The 25,010-nt window shown below is 38.8% G+C and overlaps 1 protein-coding gene across 2 annotated transcripts in view; it reads right to left on the reverse strand.

Annotated features, from left to right (window-relative positions):
* Positions 1–372: 372 nt before the first annotated feature.
* Positions 373–25,010, reverse strand: part of btc (betacellulin, epidermal growth factor family member) — a 26,203-nt gene continuing 1,565 nt past the window's right edge. The window contains exons 2-5 of one of the 2 annotated variants that reach the window (XM_062031249.1): positions 23,790–23,894; positions 19,865–19,985; positions 5,165–5,311; positions 373–2,956 (exon numbers count right to left, since the gene is read on the reverse strand). In XM_062031249.1, the coding sequence (XP_061887233.1) occupies positions 2,812–2,956; positions 5,165–5,311; positions 19,865–19,985; positions 23,790–23,894 (518 nt within the window). In that variant the 3' untranslated portion in view covers positions 373–2,811. The remainder of the gene's footprint in view (positions 2,957–5,164; positions 5,312–19,864; positions 19,986–23,789; positions 23,895–25,010) is intronic. The other variant, XM_062031250.1, reaches the window with a different exon arrangement.

A 25,010-nucleotide genomic window follows, 5' to 3' on the forward strand; every position in this document is an offset into this window, starting at 1 on the left:
TGTTTATAAACTCAGGAAATATGTCCCTGGACACATGAGTACTTCAATTATGACCATTGTATGATCACCTGGTATTGGATTGATACCCAAATTTGTGGTATCATCCAAAACTAATATAAAGCATCCAAACAACAGAAGAATAAGTGGTAATTACATTTTTAACAGAATAGATAGAACATGGTAAAAGAGGAAGTAAGCAGATATTAACAGTAAATGAACAAGTAGATTATTAATTCATGTTCTACCAATTGTCCTTAATCATTTTTAAAAAATAATAGAATGAGAAATGACACTTTAAGATTTCAATAAACTTCTCAATCAATCAAACACAATATGTTACTGCATATGTCAACAGCTAAATTAAGAGCCTTTGTTTATTTACTAATAAAAGAAAAGTTGTGTTGTATGTTCACTATTTTGTTTAAGAACAAAATTGCAATAAGAAACATATGTTTAATGTGCCATAAGATTTTTTTGTTCAAATAAAGCCAATAATGCCATTTTTTGCGGTCCCCTTTATTTAGAAAAATATCAAAAAGTATCGAAAAGTATCGAAATACATTTTGGTAGCGGTATCGGGACAACCTAGTCTGTACATAAAACATCTACATACATTTATTGTCGTTATAAATATTATTATTATTTAAACACAGATGGATATAATCAGTTTGGAAGTGTTTATTCATATAAGATTGTGTATCTGTTTTATTACAATTTTAACGTACTGTAGTTCTTATCCTACTCAGGTCCAAATACTGCACAGTTTTCACACCATCAGTGCCGAAATGTGTCGACTCATGTGACATTACCCTGTTAGATGCGCTTGGTAATATTACCACATACCAACACCGCACTGTAACCAATTGATGGTATTCATCCGTCTCTTGAAAAATAATAACAATAATAAAACAACGACAGCACATGCATAGCTGTATTAGTTTTATGGTTGATATTGTGAGTCTTCATATAAATACAAACAGCAAACCAATGTAATGCAAACATGTGAGTCTTAAATAAGTGAGCAGACTTCATTAACTTTTCTCTTTAACATTCAGTGAGCCATGCAAACATTGGACCACTCTCCCTCCACTCCACACTGGCTCGGTTGTTCCACTCGGACGCTGCCTGGCTCTCAAATATATTCTCAGGTACAAACCCTCCTTTGTGCGTACTTCTTCAAGTTTGGAGTCTCAAACGGTGTCCTTTCATATTTACCAATAGGTTGCTTGTGAAGGTAAACAAATTGAGCATACCAATTTGATTAGATACGAGGGTAAGTAAAAACTGTAAGAACCGTGAGCCAGAAAGGTACCATTAACTTCGTTAGCTCATCTAACATCAGAACTAAGTACTTCTAAAATAAACATCTATAAATCCCAGATAGTACAATAGATGATCCAAACAGTTGTAGGACACGTAGGGTTCAAGTTAGAGTTAGGGGTAGAAATATTTTTGTTCACCAAAAAACAACCAACATTGTAGAAATTGGATGGCAAATAATTGAATAACTGATGACAGGTTGGGTTTAAGTTTAGTGTTAGTAGTCAGTGTTAGCCCTTAGGTTTAGGATTAACCCTAATGTACAGCAAATGATGTTAGCCCTATCTACCGTAATTTCCGGTTTATAAGCCGCTACTTATTTTCCACACTTTGAACTCTGTGCTTTATGTGATGCTGCAGCTATTTTGTGTATATTTTGTGTTCACGAGCCTTTCATTCCACCAATGAATTTAGCCTTGTCACATTAGATCGATTAAATTGCCAAACGGGTCCTGGTGGACTAATGAAACTGTTTCACATTAAATGAATCGCACTCACACAATCATTCAGTCAGCCATTTACTGTAGTGCGTTATGGACTCACCCTCGTCAGGGAGAAGAAACGATGAAATGCAGAAGACGCAGACCCCCAAAGCCGAAGATGGTCAACCCGGCCATTGAAAAAGGAAACGGCCGCCGGAACTCTACCACCACTAACGGAAGGCCAAAGAAGGCAACTTCAGGAGATTCAGTGCGCAGGAGCAGGAGAAGGACGGAGAGAGCTCAATGTCGCCTGTGTGGCTTTTAGACTTAGAATTTGTCCAAAAAGTAAGTGGGTGTGGCTTATATTTATGTGCACTCTATAGTCCATGGTAATTGATGGCAAAAGCGATCAAAAATAATGCAGGTAGTTTGAAAACTGGTACATACATTTGGTTAAATGTTTGCCCTTAGGTTTAAGGATTGTGTACCATGTGGTTAGCGTTAGGGTTTAGGGTTTCGGAACTCAGGTTAGGGTTTGTTCTTTGATTTAGGATTTGGGATTAGATTTGCTCTGTGTATTGTTAACGTTGACTAGAAACATGTCTTAGTACAGGACATGTGCAAGTTTTATGGCTCAACAATGAACTGACGCTAAGTGTTGATTTAAACCAATTATAAAGTATTTGTATACAATATGAAGTCAAGTAACCTAAGCAACTGTTATCACCACCTGCCACCTGTGCTGCAGCTTTTTCCATCACAGCAACAATGTATTTGTTTAGCCCACAGCAGTTGGCAGCTCTTCAAAGGCTGCGACCGCCTCTTGCTCCTCGGCAAGGGAATAAAAGAATACACCCGCTGAATGTTTATATCCAGCTTGTCTTTAGGGTAAATCCAACAAAGTGTCTCCTGCTTCTTCACGGTTGCAGCCTCATGATATCCATCTTGGACAGACTCTGGAGGACACATTCCTGACCAGCCCAGAGGGATATGGACCTTTGTTGTCCTTATGTATCCTAAGGACAATGTCCCCAAACTGAATCTAGGCAGTCGGATACCCGCTCTCATCTCATACATCATTGTTGTTGTTTAAAGGTTCCACTGGGTCTGATGTTAAGGTGTGTCCACTGGTGTCCATCATATGAAGCTTCTCGGCCCCGTTCCTTGATTCCTCCGTCTGCCGTCCCTTCTTCCGGCACAATCTGGACCTGCGACTGACACAGAAACAATAAGTATACATTATCGTTTCATAGGACAGAGCAGACAGCCAACAATCAGGAAGCTTTTGGTGGTGTTTCTTTCTGTAAGTATAATTAATTATTACTAATATTGGTAATACAAAACCCAAAACCAGTGAAGTTGGCTAGTGGTGTAAATTGTAAAAAAAAAAAAAAAGAATACCGGTACAATGATTTGCAAATCCTTTTCAACTCATAATCAATTGAATAGACTGCAAAAACGAGATATTTAATGTTGGAACTGAGAAACGTTTTTTTTTTTTGGAAATAATCATTAACTTAGAATTTAATGGTAGCAACACATTGCAAAAAAGTTGGCACAGGGGCATTTTTACCACTGTGTTAAATGACCTTTCCTTTTAACAACATTTGGGAACTGAGGAGACCAATTTTTTTAAGCTTTTCAGATGGAATTATTTCCCATTCTTGCTTGATGTACAGCTTAAGTTGTTCAACAGTCCGGGGTCTCCTTTGTTGTATTTTAGGCTTCATAATGCGCCACATATTTTCAAGACAGGTCTGGACTACAGGAAGGCCAGTCTAGTACCCACACTCTTATACTATGAAGCCACGCTGTTGCAAAACGTGGCTTGGCATTGTCTTGCTGAAATAAGCAGGGGCGTCCATGATAACGTTGCTTGGATGGCAACATAAATTGCTCCAAAACCTGTATGTACCTTTCAGCATTAATGGTGCCTTCACAGATGTGTAAGTTACCCATGCCTTGGGCACTAAGACACCCCCATACCATCACAGATGCAGGCTTTTGAACTTTGCGCCTATAACAATCCGGATGGTTTTTTTCATCTTTGTTCCGGAGGACACGACGTCCACAGTTACCAAAAACTATTTGAAATGTGGACTTGTCAGACCACAGAACACTTTTCCACTTTGCATCAGTCCATCTAAGATGAGCTCGGGCCCAGTGAAGCCGCCGGCGTTTCTGGGTGTTGTTGATAAATGGCTTTGGCTTTGCATAGGAGGGTTTTAACTTGCACTTACAGATGTAGCGACAAACTGTAGTTACTGACAGCGGTTTTCTGAAGTGTTCCTGAGCCCATGTGGTGATATCCTGAGGGATCGAAGGTCCATAATATCGAAGGTCCATAATATCATCGCTCACGTGCAGTGATTTCTCGAGATACTCTGAACCTTTTGATGATATTACGCCCCGTAGATGGTGAAATCCCTAAATTCCTTGCAACAGCTCGTTGACAAATGTTGTTCTTAAACTGTTCGACAATTTGCTCAGGCCTTTGTTGACAAAGTGGTGTCCCTCGCCCCATCCTTGTTTGTGAATGACTGAGCATTTCATAGAAGCTGCTTTTTTTACCCAATCATGGCACCCACCTGTTCCCAATTAGCCTGTTCACCTGTGATACGTTCCAAACAAGTGTTTGATGAGCATTCCTCATCTTTCCCAGTATTTTTGCCACTTGTGCCAGCTTTTTTGAAACATGTTGCAGGCACCAAATTCCAAATGAGCTAATATTTGCAAAAAAAACAACAAAGTTTTCCAGTTCAAACGTTAAGTATCTTATCTTTGCAGTCTATTCAATTGAATATAGGTTGAAAAGGATTTCCAAATCATTGTATTCTGTTTTTATTTACAAATTACACAATGTGTCAACTTCACTGGTTTGTAAAATAAAACTGTACAATACTTTGACAATGAGCTCTAAGAATGTGCTGTTTACTTTTAAATCTGTGTGGCATAAAATGAGCAAAACATCAATGCAGTATTTTCTTCAATTTGTGTTAAAATCCTGTGCTTTTTTAGGTTAAGGTTACCAGGAACATTTAAAACATTCATAACAAATTCACAAAATCACATATCGATTCAATGTTATTGACAAAAACAAGCCTCGGAGCATTGCAACTTTTCAGGCATATAGGGCCCCCCCAAAAAATATTGCGAAATCCTGAAAGGACTGATTGTGTGTGTTCCTGACTAACCAACACACTACAATCCCAACACAACATTTTCACATTCCATGTTTGGCGGCGGTAATAAAAAGGTAGATGAAGCAGGTGCTATAGGGAGTGGTAGTTTCGGGTCTCGTAAAATGTTGCCCATAAAATAGACGGCGACAACCAAAGAATCCAACCTGAGCAGTTGCACAGGACCAATGTCATAGATCAGCTAACCATTTCTTCCAAATTTTTTTTAGACAAATGACTCACTGTGAACAGAAGAAGAAGAACAAGATGAGGAGAATGAGGAGCACGAGTGTCGCAATGACACTGATGACGATTATTTGCCGCCTTTCTCCTATCTGCCAGTCCAGGTCGATGTACTCACACCTGGAGCCAATGTAACCATGCTGACACCTGAGAAAGAAACACAGGACACTTAGAAGGTACTGAAGGAATAGTGTGATGACATCAATGTCAGGATGAGACGGATTCTACAATTTCTGACGCAAACGCAAAAACAAAAATAACTAAGAAAAGAGAAAAAATTAACCCATAAAGTTTGCCAGGAATGTTTTTTGTCATTTTGGCAACACACGAACAAACCAATAAAACTGCAATTAAAGACAATACCGCTAATGTATACTTGCTCCAAACTCTAAAGTTGAGATTTGTGTTTAATTATCTGTCTGTATGTTAGTAGAGCACTTAACAGTCCATGTATGTAGGGTCATAGCAGTACCATAGTCTCCTACGAAATTGTTTTCTGTTTCTGTCATTTTAACTACTAAGTAAGAGTCAAATGGTTAAAAAAAAAAAAAAAAAAAAACACTAACAAAAGTGAAAAAAATATCGAATTGTCATGTTTACAAAAAATGAATAGAAAAAAAAATCGAATACTTCCTGTAACGAACCAACATGTAAGGGGTTGTTTCTTCATAAATGACCACCCATCGGCAAAGTTCCGTAGAAAAGTGAAAAAAAAATATCGGATTGCCACATTTCTGAAAAATCGAGACAAAAAAAACAACTTCCTGTATCACATAAGATGTGGTTCCTTCATTCATGCACTATCCATTGACAAGGTTTTGTGGAAAGGTTTTTAAAAAATATTAGATTTTTATCATTCTTTTTTTAAAAATTCCTGTAACCACACCAAAATTTAAAGGGGAATTGCACTTTTTGGGAGGAATTTTGCCTTTCATTCACAATCCCTATGTAAGACAAGTACACATGTTTTTTCTTACTTTTATGCATTATAATTCATAATATACGGCAAGTACAAGGTGGCTAACAATGAAGCTGATGGGAGTCTTCTATGCGCCCATAAAGCCCTCTAAAAAAACTGCCAAAAACCCACAACAATACTTCATTTACATTTTGTGACCTGAACATTAACCAAGTATTAACGATCAATCAATCAATCAATCAAAGTTTACTTATATAGCCCTTAATCACAAATGTCTCAAAGGGCTGCACAAGCCACAACGACATCCTCGGCTCAGATCCCACATCGATAATGTTATTATAAGCTCTAACACCTAGGACCTACTTTTAGCGGTGCCGTGATCCCAGAGAGCTAACTAGCTACCGCTTCTATATTGACATACTAAACTGGTGAATTGCATCGCTTCTGAGTTGGTGAAAGTTAATTATTGTTCATACTGTAAATCATGCATCTCACCTTAAAGGCCTACTGAAATGTTTTTTTTAAATTTAAACGGGAATAGCAGATCCATTCTATGTGTGATACTTGATCATTTCGCGATATTGCCATATTTTTGCTAAAAGGATTTAGTAGAGAAAATCGACGATAAAGTTCACAACTTTTGCTCGCTGATAAAAAAAGCCTTGCCTGTACCGGAAGTAGCGTGACGTCACAGGAGCTAGTATTCCTCACAATTCCCCATTGTTTACAATGGAGCGAGAGAGATTCGGACCGAGAAAGTGACGATTACCCCATTAATTTGAGCGAGGATGAAAGATTCGTAGATGAGGAACGTTACAGTGAAGGACTTGAGAGGCAGTGATGGACGTATCTTTTTTCGCTCTGACCGTAACTTAGGTACAAGCTGGCTCATTGGATTCCACACTCTCCTTTTTCTATTGTGGATCACGGATTTGTATTTTAAACCACCTCGGATACTATATCCTCTTGAAAATGAGAGTCGAGAACGCGAATCCTCTTGAAAATGAGAGTCGAGAACGCGAAATGGACATTCAGTGCCTTTTATCTCCACGACAATACATCGGCGAAATGCTTTAGCTACGAGCTAACGTGATAGCATCGTGCTTTAACTGCATATAGAAACAAAAAAAATAAACCCCTGACTGGAAGGATAGATAGAAAATCAACAATACTATTAAACCGTGGACATGTAAATACACGGTTAATGCTTTCCAGGCTGGCGAAGGTTAACAATGCTGTGCTAACGACACCATTGAAGCTAACTTAGCAACTTAGCAACCGGACCGAACAGAGCTATGCTAAAAACATTAGCTCTCCACCTACGCCAGCCAGCCCTCATCTGCTCATCAACACCCGTGCTCACCTGCGTTACAGCGATCGGCAGAAGGACGAAGGACTTCACCCGATGCGTTTGGCGGCCCGGAGACGTAGGAAGTCAAGGTGAGGTCGGCGGCTAGCGCGTCTGCTCTCCAACAAAGTCCTCCTGGTTGTGTTGCTGTAGTCCGCTGCTAATACACCGATCCCACCTACAACTGTCTTCTTTGCAGCCTTCATTGTTCATTAAACAAATTGCAAAAGATGTCCAGAATACTGTGGAATTATGAAAGGAAAACAGAGCTTTTTGTATAGGATTCTACGGGGTACCATAACTTCCGTTACTCTGACTTCGTCACACGCATACGTCATCATACCGCGACGTTTCAGCCGGATATTTCCCGGGAAATTTTAAATGTCACTTTATAAGTTAACCCGGCCGTATTGGCATGTGTTGCAATGTTAAGATTTCATCATTGATATATAAACTATCAGACTGCGTGGTCGGTAGTAGTGGGTTTCAGTAGGCCTTTAATAGCAGAAGTTTGTGTACTTCAACCGAGAAGTTGGTCAACTTTGACATTCAACTTAGAGCAGGGGTGTCAAACTCAAATACAGAGTGGGCCAGTATTTAAAACTGAACAAAGCCGCGGGCCAAAGTTGAACAAATTAACCTTTTTGATAGGGACCCAAACAAGTTTTGCATTAAATATTGAACAAGCAAGGCTTATATAACTTTATAGTGACATGCAAAATCGAGTTTCAAACAATAATAATAAAAATTAAAAAATATCAATGGCATATCAAATACAATTTTTAAAAAAATTGAATGCACTGCTTTTAATGTCCTCTACGAGCTGACGTCACATCCGCTTTTCATCCCTTCTAACAACGTGCCCGCCCAGGCACAAGATATGTGCGGCTCCTGCACGCACACACACGTGAATGCAACGCATACTTCATCAACAGCGATACAGTTTACACTGAGAGTGGCCGTATAAGCAACTTTAACATTGTTAGAAATATGCGCCACACTGTGAATCCACACCAAACAAGAATGACAAACACATTTCGGGAGAACATCCGCACAGTAACACAACATAAACACAACAGAACAAATACCCAGAACCCTTTGCAGCAGTAACTCTTCCGGGACGCTACAAGGTGTGTTTGTGTGTGTGTGTGTGTGTGTGTGTGTGTGTGTGTGTGTGTGTGTGTGTGTGTGTGTGTGTGTGTGTGTGTGTGTGTGTGTGTGTGTGTGTGTGTGTGTGTGTGTGTGTGTGTGTGTGTGTAATAAGAAGCCAAAAGTGCAAAAACAATAATGTTCGTGTTGGAGGAGTTGTGAATGAATGAAATATGAAATCCGTGCTGCAGTCGCTGCTGGGCCACAACATTAGGTACAACTGCAGACTGCAGCACGGATTTCATATTTCATTCATTCACAACTCCTCCAACACGAACATTATTGTTTTTGCACTTTTGGCTTCTTATTAAATAACAAAATGTGTTTGTCATTCTTGTTTGGTGTGGATTCACAATGTGGCGTATATTTCTAACAATGTTAAAGGTTTTTATACTGGCACCCTCGGTGTGACCTGTATCGCTGAAGATCAAGTATGCGTTGCAGTTCTCTATTCGTGAACTAAATGGTTGCTATGACAGCACCAATTGGGATGTTTTTAAAGACTCTTGTAAGGACTTGAACAAACTGAGTGACACTGTGACAAGTTATATTACATTTTGTGAGGAAATTACTACCCCTAGGAAGATAATTAAAGTATACCCAAATAATAAGCCATGGGTTAGCAAATCCCTTAAAAATTCCTTAAACTTGAAAAAGTTGGCTTTTTATCAGGGTGATATTGGAAAACAAAGAGAAGCTCACAAGCTGGTCAAAAAAGACATGAAAATGGCCAAGCTACAGAATAAAGATAAGGTAGAGGAAGAACTAAAAAATGGTAGTTCCCGCTTTGCTTGGAGGGGAATTAAGTCCATGGTCCGATTGCAAGACTCCAAAAAAGGTCTGTCTAACCCCCACAAGCCTGATTCTGTACTAGCAGATGAGTTAAACCAGTTCTATTTGAGATTTGATTCTCATGATTTCAGTAATTAACTATCTGAATTCAGAGGTGCCCCTGTGAGCAGTCAGATTCAGATTAATGAAATGGATGTCTGGAGAACATTTGAGCAGACAAATGTGAGGAAAAGCCAGGGGCCTGACTGCATTAGTGGTAAAATACTTAAAGAATGTGGTCTGTTTTTATGTGGCATTTTCTCTCACATCTTACAACTGTCTATCACATAACTGTGTCCCCAAATTATGGAAGGAGTCCCTTGTAATACCTGTTGCAAAGGTCCCATCACCAAGGGGGCTGAATGACTACCGCCCCGTGGCATTGACCTCCCTGGTGATGAAAAGCTTCAAGAAAATAGTGAAGCAGAGTTTAATGGTCATGACCCAGGATGCAATTGACCCATTACTTAATCCCTTCATACAGACAGAGACTGAAACTGGCTTAACCTGTTATGAGGACCATTAAGTGTTTCACCGAGTCCGTGGACGAGTTGCGTGCTTGCTGGGAGACTACAGACTGGGAGGCAATTGGAGCGGCCACGGACAATCTGGACGAGTATACGGACACTGTGACCTCATACATACAGTTCAATGAGGCGCACATCATTCCAACGCGCACCAGGGTTTGTTATAACAACGACAAGCCCTGGTTCACACCCAAGCTCCAACAGCTGCGCAAGAAGAAGGAGGCTGCGTGGAGAAGCGGGGACCGGAGTACATACAGAGAAGCGAAGTACCACTTCAACAGGGAAGTAGAGAAAGCTAAATCTATGTACTATAACCGTCTACAGGAACTGTTCCGCTCCAATGATTCTGTGGCAGTTTGGAGAGGTCTAAGGGCCCTTACGAACTATAAGCCCAAAACCCCCCAGGCCCTGAATGACCGGACTCTCGCTCAGGGCCTCAACACACATTACTGTCGTCATGAACGGCCTTCAGCTCATCAAAGCCCTGCTCCCCCCACCATCACCCTCCCCACCAATGCCAGCACTTCATTAAAGGAGTTAAGGGACTCAAAGGACTCCAAGGATATCACAGGACTCCAAAAACATCATAGGACTGTAAAGGCCCTCTCCATCAAAGAAGAGGATGTACGCCGGCAGTTCTTGAAGCTGAATACGCGGTAGGCCCCCGGGCCGGATGGTGTCTCCCCCTCCACTCTCAGACACTGTGCGGACCAGCTGGCTCCTGTCTTCACTGACATTTTTAACACCTCTCTGGAGCTATGCCGCGTGCCGTCCTGCTTTAAGACCTCCACCATTGTCCCTGTCGCCAAGAAAGCACGGATCACAGGACTAAATGACTACAGGCCGGTCGCGCTGACGTCTGTGGTCATGAAGTCCTTTGAGCGCTTGGTCCTGCCCCACCTCAAGGCCATCAACGCCCCCCTCCTGGACCCACTGCAGTTCGCCTATAGAGCCAACAGGTCTGTGGATGATGCAGTGAACCTGGCCCTCCACTTCATCCTGGAGCATCTGGACTCCCCAGGAACCTACGCCAGGATCCTGTTTGTGGACTTCAGCTCTGCCTTCAACACCATCCTCCCTGGACTGCTACGAGACAAGCTCTACCAGCTCAGTGTACCCGACTCCCTCTGGAGTTGGATCAATGACTTCCTGACAGACCGAAGACAGCATGTGCGGCTGGGGAAGATTGTCTCGGACAGTCGAACCACAAACATTGGTACTCCTCAGGGCTGTGTACTCTCCCCCTGGCTCTTCTCCCTGTATACAAACTGCTGCACCTCCAGTCACCAATCCGTAAAACTGCTCAAGTTTGAGGATGACACCACCCTCATCGGGCTCATCTCGAACGGCGATGAGTCCGCCTACAGGAGAGAGGTGGACCGGCTGACGTCCTGGTGCAGCCCAGAAAACAGTGGAGATGATCATGGACTTCAGGAAAGTCACAGCCCCACCATCCCCCCTCACCCTGATTGACTCTTCCACCCCCGTCCCCATTGTGGACTCCTTCCGTTTCTTGGGCACCACCATCACCCAGGACCTCAAGTGGGAGCCGACCATCAGCTCCCTCATCAAGAAGGCCCAGCAGAGGATGTACTTACTGCGGCAGCTGAGGAAACTTAAGGTGCCGACCGAGATGCTGGTGCAGTTTTACTCAGCCATCATAGAGTCCATCCTGACCTCCTCCATCACAGTGCGGTTCCCCGGCGCCACAGTCCAGGTTAATCATAGACTGCAGCGCATCGTACGTGCTGCTGAGAAGGTGATTGACTGCAAGCTCCCATCCCTCCAGGACTTGTTCTCCTCCAGGACCAGGAGGCGTGTGGGTCGGATCACAGCTGACTCTTCTCACCCTGGACACAAACTATTCTCACCTCTCCCCTCAGGCAGGAGACTACGCTCCATCCAGACCCACACCTCCCGCCACCTGAACAGTTTTTTCCCCTCGGCCATCAGGCAAATGAACAATAACTCCTAACAGCAGCTCCTTGAATTCCTTGAATTCCTTCTAAGTCTATCTGACAGCTCAGTTACAGCTCATTTTATTACCAAATATGTGTTATATGTGTTTTATGTTGCACGATTGCACCAAGAAAAATTCCTAGTTTGTGAACCCGTTCTCAAACAATGGCAATAAAACTATTCTGATTCTGATTCTGATTACAGTTTGCTTATCAGCCCAGGAAAGGTGTGGATGATGCCATAGCAACATTACTACACCTTGTTGTTGGGCATCTAGATGGAAATAAAACACATGCACGCTTATGCTTTGTGGATTTTTCTTCTGCGTTCGACTGCATGCAGCCACACATTCTGGCTCAAAGACTGCTGAATATGTCCAATATTGACTTTGGTACTATATGCTGGCTAGTGGACTTTCTCACCTCAAGATCACAGAGGACCCGTGTTAATAGCACACTGTCTGATGCTCGCTTATGCTCCACAGGATCACCCCAGGGACGGGTCCTGTCCCCCCTGCTGTTTGTACTGTATACAAATGACTGTCAGAGCACACTTCAGTCAAGGTACATCATTAAGTTCGGCGACGACTCGGTCATAGTCAGCCTCCTGCAGGACAAAGAGTCAGACCACGGTCCTGTTCTGGAGAACTTCATCAAATGGTGTGATGATTCGTACCTGGAGCTTAATGGCGATAAAACAAAGGAGATGTGCATTGACTTTCGCCGTGATCCCCCTGCCAAAGCACCCATTCTCATTAATGGCTCTGCTGTTGAGATAGTCCGTGAATACAAGTATCTAGGCACAATTTTAGACAATAAATTGACCTTTGATGCCAACACTGACTTTCTTGAGGAGACTGAGGGGCTTTCAGGTTGATAGGACACTGATGAGGATGTTCTATTCATCTTGTATTGAGTCTATTTTAACTTATTCTATCACTTCCTGGTTTGGTAACCTCAGTGTGGCCAATAAAAACAGACTAGGTGGTATAATCAAGGTGTGCCAAAAGACCATAGGCACTACGTTAAACCCCCTGAACCAGATCTATCAGGCCAGAGTCATCCAGAAGGCAAAGGCCATTCTGGTCAACCCTCAGCACCCTCTCTTTTTAGACTCTTGCCCTCAGGATGCAGGTACGCCCCTAGTAATAGAAAGGCCAAAAACAACAGATACATAAGATCCTTTGTTCACTCAGCTGTTGACTTTATAAATGAGCTTCTTAAAAAAGCTTAGCTGCTATGCAGTCACTTTAGTGGGAAGCGACGTGTGATGATTGGACGGCGTGGCAAAGTTGGTAGAGTGGCCGTGCCAGCAATCGGAGGGTTGCTGGTTACTGGGGTTCAATCCCCACCTTCTACCATCCTAGTCACGTCCGTTGTGTCCTTGGGCAAGACACTTCACCCTTGCTCCTGATGGGTGCTGGTAGCGCCTTGCATGGCAGCTCCCTCCATCAGTGTGTGAATGTGTGTGTGAATGGGTGAATGTGGAAATACTGTCAAAGCGCTTTGAGTACCTTGAAGGTAGAAAAGCGCTATACAAGTATAACCCATTTATCATTTATGATTAGTTTTTATTGTATAACAAATGTTTTTTGTTTTTAGCTCAATGCCTTCATGATGGTTTGTATGTTGTATGTATTTTATGTATTTGTACCTTGTTTTTACTGTTGTACCTTGTTTTTACTGTTGTACCTCGTTTTTACTGTTGTACCTCGTTTTACTGTTGAAACTTTTTTTTAATGACTACTGCTGCAAACAAAATTGCCCCTCGGGGACAATAAAGATTTTGTAAGTCTAAGGGGATGGGTCAAATGCAGAGGAAAAATTTCACCACACCTAGTTTTTTGATTGATTGAAGCTTTTATTAGTAGATTGCACAGTACAGTACATATTCCGTACAATTGACCACTAAATGGTAACACCCGTATAAGTTTTTCTACTTGTTTAAGTCGGGGTCCACGTAAATCAATTCATGGTAGTGATAGTGTGTAACAATCATTAGTACTTTAACTTTAACTTAACTTAACTATTATGAATGTGCCTGTTACTACATGCACTGCAAAAACTGAAATATAAGTAAGATTAAATATCTCAAATAATTTGCTTATTTTCTGTCTGATAAGATAATTCTTCTCACTAAGCAGATTTTATGTTAGAGTGTTTTACTTGTTTTAAGGAAAGTAGCAAACAAAATCACAACTGTCATGTGGGATCATGATACCCTCCTTATCAAATGTGCACTATATGTTAATACACTGAAAAAATTAAATCTAAGTAAGATTAAATATCTCAAATAAGGGTGATATTTTCTTATTCTCTGTCTGATAAGATCATTCTTCTCACTAAGCAGATTTTATGTTAGAGTGTTTTACTTGTTTAAAGGGTTTTGGTCCTAAATTATCTCAGTAAGATATTACAACTTGTAGCTGAGATTTGGTGACCTATATTGAGTAAAACATGCTTGAAACTAGAATATCAAGTGTTGCAAAGCTGTGTCATCAACACTCACAAGTATAAAACTGCTTTTTCAAAGTAATAATTTCTTATTTCAAGCATGAAATAAAAAATCATGACTTTTACACAATTGTGTCTCATAATTAAAACTGATGACAGCCAAATGGACTTTGCTGTTTTATTTTCAATGAAACAATAGAAAATATGTACTCTTATAGTAGTACAGTTGGCACAGTACAGTAAACTGACAGTTAATATTTAAACATTTGACATTTGACATTTCAAACAATTTTTAACAGAAATAGTCAAGCACATTCAGATAAATTCTTCAAAATTACAATAAAAAAAAAAAATTGTCCGGGGCCAGGCTGTAAATGGATATATATATATATATATATATATATATATATATATATATATATATATATATATATATATATATATATATATATATATATATATATATATATATATATATATATATATATATATATATATATATATATATATATATATATATATATATATATATATATATATATATATATATATATATATATATATATATACATATATATATATATATATATATATATATATATATATATTAGGGCTGCAACTAACGATTAATTTGATAATCGATTAATCTGTCGATTATTACTTCGATTAATAATCGGATAAAAGAGACAAACTAAATTTCTATCCTTTCCAGTATTTTATTGAAAAAAAACAGCATACTGGCACCATACTTATTTTGATTATTGTTTCTCAGCTGTGTGTACATGTTGCAGTTTATAAATAAAGGTTTATAAAAATAAATAAAAAATTTAAAAAAAAAAAAATTTAATTAAAAAAAAAATAATAATAATAATTGCCTGTGCGTATGCGCATAGCCAAGATCCAACGAATCGATGACTAAATTAATCGACAACTATTTTTATAATCGATTTAATCGATTAGTTGTTGCAGCCCTAATATATATATTCCTTGCGCACTAATTGACTGAAAGAGCACACACTTGGCGCGATGATGTTATGTTATCAATCAATCAATCAATCAATGTTTATTTATATAGCCCTAAATCACAAGTGTCTCAAAGGGCTGTTATCGATGGGAAAATGCCCTTTTAGACAACATGATTTGCCTGAGCGGCTAGGAGACCCCGAGAGTAACAAGCAGTTGCCTTGTTGCCTTTCCATTAAGAACAATAAACTAGTTTTTAGTATAAGTTTGCTGGTTTCAAGAAATGTAATGCCGAGCGCATATCATTATGTCAAGATAATGGCACTAGCATTTACTTAATTTAAGAATATTTTTCACATATTGAGAAAAAGGGTCTCATATTAGTTTTTTCTATCAAGAAAAGTGCACTTGTTATTAGTGAGAATATACTTATTTTAAGGTATTTTGGGGTTCATTGAGGTTAGCTAATTTTACTTGTTTTGGAAAGTCTTGACAAGCCAAATTTTCTTGTTCTATTGGCAGATAATTTTGCTTAGTTCAAGTAAAATACCCCTAATTTTTGTTTTTGTTTTTCTTGTTTTTGAACACTGACTTTTTGCAGTGTGGCATACAGTATACTCTTACAACATGTATACAAAATGTTGATGGATGTTTTAGAGCATTTTATAGGTGGGATAAAACACATCACATTGACTCCATTGTTTGCTGAGTTATTCTAGCGTTTATTTACAAGCTATAATGCATACAAAGAAGAAACTTATGTGTGCTTGTCTCACATAAGGATTTTGAATGATAGGCAAAATTCCCCAAACAATGCAGTTCCCCTTTAAGGTGTTGTTCCTTTATATAGGCACCACCTTTCCACAACGTTTTGTTGAAAAATTCAAAAAATATAGGCATGCGATATTTTCTAAAAATCTGAATAATAATAAAAAAAACGTTATGTAACCGCACCAAAATTTATGGAGTTGTTCCTTGATAAATGCTTCAGACATCCACAAATTGTTGTGCCTTTTTGTTAGTGTTCTCCTGTGTTTTGTGTTGGTTCCTGTCCTGTGCTTTTCTTTCGGTGGCACTTCCTATTGTGTTGTTTTTTCGTGACCGCTTCACACATCTTGCCCAGGGCATTTCCCCTTACCTGTTTTCGGTTTGCAATCTGTTCTATTTAAGTTGAGTGTGAGCCACCATTCTTTGTCGGCACTTTGTTTGGAATGGATATTATTCATGTGGACGCTCTTTCCTCCTGCCGTGAGTTTTGCTGTATTCCAGCATTCCGTTTTGTTGTTTTGCACCTGTCAGTTTTAGTTTTGTTTTTTGCATAGCCTTCCTTATGCCGCCTTCCCAGCGGCACTCATCTTTGTTTTGAGCTACATTAAATACTTTTACCTGAACGTTACCTCCTCGATCTTCTGAATCTTGGGAACATGCCACTGATCGCCGGCATGCGACCCGAGCGTCACACAAATGTTTGTATAAAAGTGACAAAAATATCGGATTAGCATATTTACAAAAAAATCAAAAAATATTTTAAAAAAATGCTTCACCAACATGATACATCCACAAAATGTATTTTACATGATTTTGTTAACCAACCCTTGAAAACAAACTCAGACAGAACTTTAAGTAAAACTTAGGTAATTAGTTAGTATTGCAGCAACAATCTTTCTTATTAACAGCGCACCTGTAGTTTAAAATAGCATCTTAAAGCGAAACGTGAACGTGAGGATAGCGCCATTAGCATGAATGCTACATGGACAGCAAACAGAGGACAACAAACTATGCTGGCTAAGTTTACCTGCGCTTACCACGGATAAGTAAAAAGCACCTTTTCTTTTATGGACATTAACATTGATATTTGCCGTTCATGTCGCCAAATACCGTTTATGTCGCAAATTATTGTGCTCTCATCTGGAAAGGTAAATAAGCTTGTTTGTGTAAGTGAGAGTAAAAGTAAGGACGAGTCAATGCAGATGTGCATTATGGTGCATTATGTAAAGTTGGTTTTTGGGTGTGTTTACTACAATGTGTATTAAAGGCCTACTGAAACCCAGTACTACCGACCACGCAGTCTGATAGTTTATATATCAATTATGAAATCTTAACATTGCAACACATGCCAAAACGGCCGGGTTAACTTATAAAGTGCAATTTTAAATTTCCCGCTAAACTTCCAGTTAAAAATGTCTATGTATGATGACGTATGCGCGTGACGTCAATGGTTGAAACGGAAGTATGCGGACACATTGAATCCTATACAAAAAACTCTGTTTTCATCTCAAAATTCCACAGTTTTCTGGACATCTGTGTTGGTGAATTTTTTGCAATTTGTTTAATGAACAATGAAGACTGCAAAGAAGAAAGCTGTAGGTGGGATCGGTGTATTAGCGGCAAACTACAGCAACACAACCAGGAGGACTTTGACTTGGATAGCAGACGCGCTAGCCGCCAAACTCACCTTAAAGGCCTACTGAAATGATTTTTTTTTATTTAAACGGGAATAGCAGATCCATTCTATGTGTCATACTTGATCATTTCGCGATATTGCCATATTTTTGCTGAAAGGATTTAGTAGAGAAAATCGACGATAAAGTTCGCAACTTTTGCTCGCTGATAAAAAAAAGCCTTGCCTGTACCGGAAGTAGCGTGACGTCACAGGAGCTAGGATTCCTCACAATTCCCCATTGTTTACAATGGAGCGAGAGAGATTCGGACCGAGAAAGTGATGATTACCCCATTAATTTGAGCGAGGATGAAAGATTCGTAGATGAGGAACGTTACAGTGAATGACTTGAGAGGCAGCGATGGACGTATCTTTTTTCGCTCTGACCGTAACTTAGGTACAAGCTGGCTCATTGGATTCCACACTCTCCTTTTTCTATTGTAGATCACAGATTTGTATTTTAAACCACCTCGGATACTATATCCTCTTGAAAATGAGAGTCGAGAACGCGAAATGGACATTCAGTGCCTTTTATCTCCACGACAATACATCGGCGAAATGCTTTAGCTACGAGCTAACGTGATAGCATCTTGCTTTAACTGCATACAGAAACAAAAGAAATAAACCCCTGACTGGAAGTATAGATAGAAAATCAACAATACTATTAAACCGTGGACATGTAAATACACGGTTAATGCTTTCCAGGTTGGCGAAGGTTAACAATGCTGTGCTAACGACGCCATTGAAGCTAACTTAGCAACCGGACTGCACAGAGCTATGCTAAAAACATTAGCTCTCCACCAACGCCAGCCAGCCCTCATTTGCTCATCAACACCCGTGCTCACCTGCGTTCCAGCGATCGGCAGAAGGACGAAGGACTTCACCCGATGCGTTTGGCGGCCCGGAGACGTAGGAAGTCAAGGTGAAGTTGGCGGCTAGCGCGGCTAGCGCGGCTAGCGCAGCTAGCACGGCTAGCGCTCCAACAAAGCCTTCCTGGTTGTGTTGCTGTAGTCCGCTGCTAATACACTGATCCCACCTACAACTGTCTTCTTTGCAGCCTTCATTGTTCATTAAAAAAATTGCAAAAGATGTCCAGAATACTGTGGAATTATGAAATGTAAACAGAGGTTTTTGTGTAGGATTCTACGGGGTACCATAACTTCCGTTACTCGGACTTCGTCACGCGCATACATCATCATACCGCGATGTTTCAGCCGGATATTTCCCGGGAATTTTAAAATGTCACTTTATAAGTTAACCCGGCCGTATTGGCATGTGTTGCAATGTTAAGATTTCATCATTGATATATAAACTATCAGACTGCGTGGTAGTAGTGGCTTTCAGTAGGCCTTTAATATACTGTACATGTGTACTTTGTTTGCTATATTATTGCAAATAATTTCAAAATGTGCACTTAATTCTTACTATACTTACTGTCACCAAGTTTTGAGCAAATCAATGACTTGCAGTCCAGTAAAACATTAAAAAAAAAAAAGTATGACATCTTACTACAAAATTGCATTTGTATGATTGTATCTAAATATTGGGGTATTTTTTTAAGCAAATGTTACTTATGCAAGCAAATAGTAACCTGTGATTAATCACAGTTCAAGAGTGTCTGTTTAAAAAAATAATCACTCGACAGCCTTAGTTTATATATTTGTTAGTTATAAAAGCAGTCATGCAGTTATGTATGCACTAGACATCCACATTTCTTCAAAGAAATCAGTTATGTAGATTTTGCATAACCAGGCTAAAAACAAATGATTAAATAACGATTGACACAAAATCTTGAATAAATAACTTCACGATAATTTTTGTTTCTACAAACTTCAATGTTGAGGTGTTCATGATATTTGAGAATGTTTTCTCTGAGAACTTTTTGTTTGGTCTGTATTTCCATTACCAGACTACTTCCTGGTTGTTGTAAAACTTTGTTAAAAAGTAATAAAAATTTTAAGCCTTGGTCAAATCCCACAATGATTAAAATGAGAGAAAAATCGTACCAAAATGTAAAAACAACAGCAAATAAAACACCTCTAAGTATTTTTTTTTCAAATGTTTTTACAAGTCACTTTTGTCTTGTCTGTGTCTTATTGGAAACGACTCACCTGCAAGATGGCGTCTTCTGGTCTTTGATATAGCGACACGCCCCGTGGATGCAGTAGTGGTGGAGGTCTTCTGGACATTTGGAGAAATGGTCATTCCACTCTCCCGTATCTAAAGTGGGCGCTGGAGACAAACATATTTGTTTAAAAAGTTCTCAAAAATACTCACTCGTGTGTGAGTGTGTGCGTGTGTGTGTGTGTGTGTGTGTGTGTGTGTGTGTGTGTGTGTGTGTGTGTGTGTGTGTGTGTGTGTGTGTGTGTGTGTGTGTGTGTGTGTGTGTGTGTGTGTGTGTGTGTGTGTGTGTGTGTGTGTGTGTGTGTGTGTGTGTGTGTGTGAGTGAAAGGAAGAAAAGCTCTGACTGCCTTGAAATGAAGTCGCTGGGCTGCCCCAGTTGGTTTGCATTGATAAATTATCTTTTTTATCATTGTCTTTATTATCCAGATTTTCAACAAAAAAATGTAACAATTAATTTCAAAAAACTTTACAAAATTAAAATTAAATTAGTTTTTACTATAGGTAAATTCCTAGCCTCCAGATATAAGACGACTTATCTTTTTCATACTTTGTTCTAAAGACAAAAGTATATCCTATATTTCGGTCAATACATTAAATTGTGAGCAAGTCCAAAGTAAAATAGTTGAAGTTGGACATTTGACAAAATATCCTTAATTGCTAATGAAGATGTATAACAATAATAAAAATCCGTCCATCCATCCATTTCCTACCGCTTGTCCCTTTCGGGGTCGCGGGGGGCGCTGGAGCCTATCTCAGCTGCATTCGGGCGGAAGGCGGGGTACACCTTGGACAAGTCGCCACCTCATCACAAGGCCAACACAGATAGACAGACAACTTTCACGCTCACATTCACACACTAGGGCCAATTTAGTGTTGCCAATCAACCTATCCCCAGGTGCATGTCTTTGGAGGTGGGAGGAAGCCGGAGTACCCGGAGGGAACCCACGCAGTCACGGGGAGAACATGCAAACTTCACACAGAAAGATCCCAAGCCTGGGATTAAACTCAGGACTACTCAGGACCTTTGTAATGTTAGGCACATGCACTAACCCCTGTACCACCGTGCTGCCCCAATAATACAAATAATAATGCCAATTCATTGGTATATTTCACCTATTATTATTAATGCAACGAGGAACCTCATATAAATGTTCAGAACTCCTGTTTGAATGGCAAAGAACATTGTTTTTAATTTTTAATCGCTCAACTTTGACGTTGTGTTGACTTCATCAGACAGCAAACTAGTCGAGAGTAAATAAACAGCTCCTCTGCTGGTTGCAGCCAAGTACTGCACTCCATTTTGCTTCAATTGCTTCAAGATACGACTAATTCATTCATTTTATATTACCTTTTCCTTCCTGATTGATTGTTACCTAGTCTCGAAATCTGCTCGAAGAAAGTATAGTGCTTTTTTCCACCATTATTTCCAATAACGATGAAAAAGAGGTATGTATTCACTGTCAGCAGGCCTCCTTTGATTTACAAGCCGGACTATAAATAGGTTGTAAGCTGATCCACACATGAGGGGGAAGCCTGCTCTATGGCATAAAAGCGTGGCGTCATTACGTTACATTTATTTAGTGAAACATCTCCTCTAAAACACATCCAATCAGACCCTAAGTCGTTACGGGGAACTTGATACACAGTCACCACGCACACAAAAGCCGCCGCAATCTTTATTACACTTTCCATGAGATTACCTTTGGCTTGTAAAGGAAAAACTTCTTGCTCTAGTAGACATTAATGAGAGCAGACAACTAAAGCCAAACATCCATTTACAAAGTTAACAGGAACAGTGGAAAATACTTCTTATTGTGACATTGGCATGTATATTGTGATCTATATCTTAGATTATAATTCATATATATATATTTTTTATAGCCTCTTTCATCGCCCACATTTTCCAACCCATTTCAACCATTCCACCATCAAAACATTATTTAGGACATTCTATCTATTTCTTATATATAACAATGACCTGCTTTTTCGAGAAGGATCTAGCTGCAGCTGCAGACCCGCTAAGTCGTGTTATGTATTGTGTCTCAAGCTTCACTTCCGTTGTCGTCACACCTGTAGGCACGTCTTTAAGGTGGCGTGGCTTAGAGTGGACTCGACTTCTGGGCGTGACTTAAAGTTAAAGTGGGCGCGGCTTAGAGTGTCTGCAGCAGTACTTGGGTTTTCCCATTTTTCCGTAACACTTTTCTTTGAATCAGGGGTGTCAAACTCATTTTTAGCTCAGGGGCCGCATGGAGGAAAATCTGGAGCACACGTGGGCCAGATTATTAAAATCATGGCATTAAAACTAAAAAATAAAGACAACTTCAGATTGTTTTCTTTGTCTTACTTTGGCCAAAAATAGAACAAACACATTCTGAAAATATTAAATGGTAAATGGGTTGAACTTGTATAGCGCTTTTCTACCTTTTTAAGGAACTCAAAGCATTTTGACACTATTTCCACATTCACCCAATCACACACACATTCACACACTGATGGCGGTAGCTGCCATGCAAGGCGCTAACCAGGTCCCATCAGGAGCAAGGGTGAAGTGTCTTGCTCAAGGACACAACGGACGTGACTAGGATGGTAGAAAGTGGGGATTGAACCAGGAACCCTCAGATTGCTGGCACGGTCACTCTCACAACTTCGCTACGCCGTCATATTACAATAAAAATATAGAAAAAAACTACCATCTGCAGTAAAGTTTAGATCCATGAAAGATAAAGGTTGCATAAAAATGTGTTTTCTTTGTATTTTTTTTTTTTTTTTTTTTTTTATGAATTAAGTAACGTTTATGACAACCTTTTTCCAAAACACAATATAGAATGTGACATATAACAGGATAATGCATACATTTATCATTTGTTTTCAAAACGGTTGCAAAAAAGTGGGACCCCAAAAATGTACTGTGAGACCCCATTTATATGACTTGATGATAATTCCTAGCGCCAACACTGATGGAGTATTGGTGCGTGCAAAACAGCAGCAGGCGGCTGTGGCCTGCGGGCCGGTTCTAATACTAATCAAATATCATTCCGGGGGCCATAGATAATTGACTTGACTTTGACACTCCTGCCTTAAACGGTTCCAAAGTCATAATGCTCTGTCAATTGCTAGCATGATAGCATTAGCATATATGTTACCATGCTAATTTTAGCATGTTATCTTTTTGGGCAAGTACATACCTCAGAGTCCAAAATGTTGTTGCTTGATGCATGTTAATAGTGAGCATGTTAGCATGCAACCTTTTTTGTTAATTTTGTAATTGCAGCGGTTGTGTACTCCCTCTCTTGGCTGCGTTGTGTTTTTCCTGTTCCGCACGAGTACAATATTCAGCATGTTATTAATATTTAAGTTTTCGATTATGTTTTGACATATGGTATGTATTTTCATAGTGACTTTATTTAACGATAAAGTCAGTCTTTGTACATTTTCTGATTCTTCGCAAGTATCTGGTTGGCTCGTTTTATGTTAGCTCGGATTAGCTATGTTTATGCTATTATAGTGTTGCTTTTGGCGCGTCCACCATGTCAACTTGTTTCTGGTCTTCAATACAAAGCAAAAGCTCACAAAATTTGGAGATGCATGTTTACTTTGCCTGGCTTGGGTTATTTTACCTTAGTTGTACTTGGTTTTAGCCTGGGGTTTTTAAAGACAAAAATCAATGGAGTTATGTTAAAACTTTAAAATCCCCAAAAATACAACTGTTTTTTAAATCAACATAGTTGCCAACGACTGACCCATATTAGGGCCTAATAATAATAGTAAGCAATGACTAATTAAAGTGGAAAAAACATAAATATAGAGAATACTTTACATTATTTGGGGGGTGTAAATGTTTTATCATAAGGGACAAGAGTGAGGATTAACACCCTATCCCTCTCCATTTTTAACTTCATTTTCCTAACCTACCTGTGCAGTTATCTCCGTTGCCATGGCGATGACAGGGGGTCTCTGTTTGATTAACAGACTCTGTGATATTCCAATTGGCGGTGGAGTATTCACATAAAGCGAGAGCTGCAGGTACAAAAAGACATTCAACGTTATCTACTATCAACATTGGTATATATTTTTTATTTATAATTTAAAAAAGATAATAATAATTTGAGATTGTTTGTAGTGTATCTACCGTATTAAAATGTATTATTATTTTGACTAATACTAGTCCAAGCACTACTACTAATACTAATAATATTGTGTATATGTATTCAAAATCAGTTTTTAAAAATATGCATTTTTTAATTAAAATTGTAAATATGAATTTCTGTATCTTTGATTGATATTTGTACATGTATTTTTTTATTACTATTTCAAATATTCATGGTATTTTCTGACAATTTATCATATGTGTACATTTTATTAAAATGTTAAATAATAGCTAAATGATCTTGGTTAAATGTTAATGTTTATTTTTTGTAAATTGTTAGATAAAAATAATAATAATATCCAATCATGTATCATATGTGTATTTCTTAACTTCAATAATAATATTTTTATACCATTTTACTTGTTTTGTTTTTTTTGTTTTTTTTGGTTTTTTTTATAATAATAGTAATTTTTGACAATTTATCATATGTGTATTTTATACTGTAATGTTAAACACCAATAGTAATAGTCTTTGATAATGTTTTTAATGCATACTTTTATTAAAATGTTAAATAATAATGATCCTGGTTAATTTATCATATGTATTTTTAAATACAATATGAGATGATAATAACAATATCTTATCATTTATCATATGTGTATTTCTTGACGTCAATAATTTTATTTTTGACCATGTTGACACGGCTGTATTTTAAATGTTGTAAATTTGATAATAATGAGTAATTTTTGACCATTTATTATAGCAAAATATAAAATACCAGTTTGACTCTTTTTATGATTGATTTGATTAAATTGATTTGTATATGACTATATGTATGATCTTTAATATGCGTGTAATCAAAATGTGAATTAATATTATTGAATATTTATGTATCATGTGTATTTTTTATTAATATGTTAAATAATATTATAAATCTTTGATAATGCATATATATGGGGACGGTGTGGCGAAGTTGGTAAAGTGGCCGTGCCAGCAATCGGAGGGTTGCTGGTTACTGGGGTTCAATCCCCACCTTCTACCATCCT

Source organism: Entelurus aequoreus, linkage group LG21, assembly GCF_033978785.1.
Source record: "Entelurus aequoreus isolate RoL-2023_Sb linkage group LG21, RoL_Eaeq_v1.1, whole genome shotgun sequence".
NCBI lineage: Eukaryota > Metazoa > Chordata > Actinopteri > Syngnathiformes > Syngnathidae > Entelurus > Entelurus aequoreus.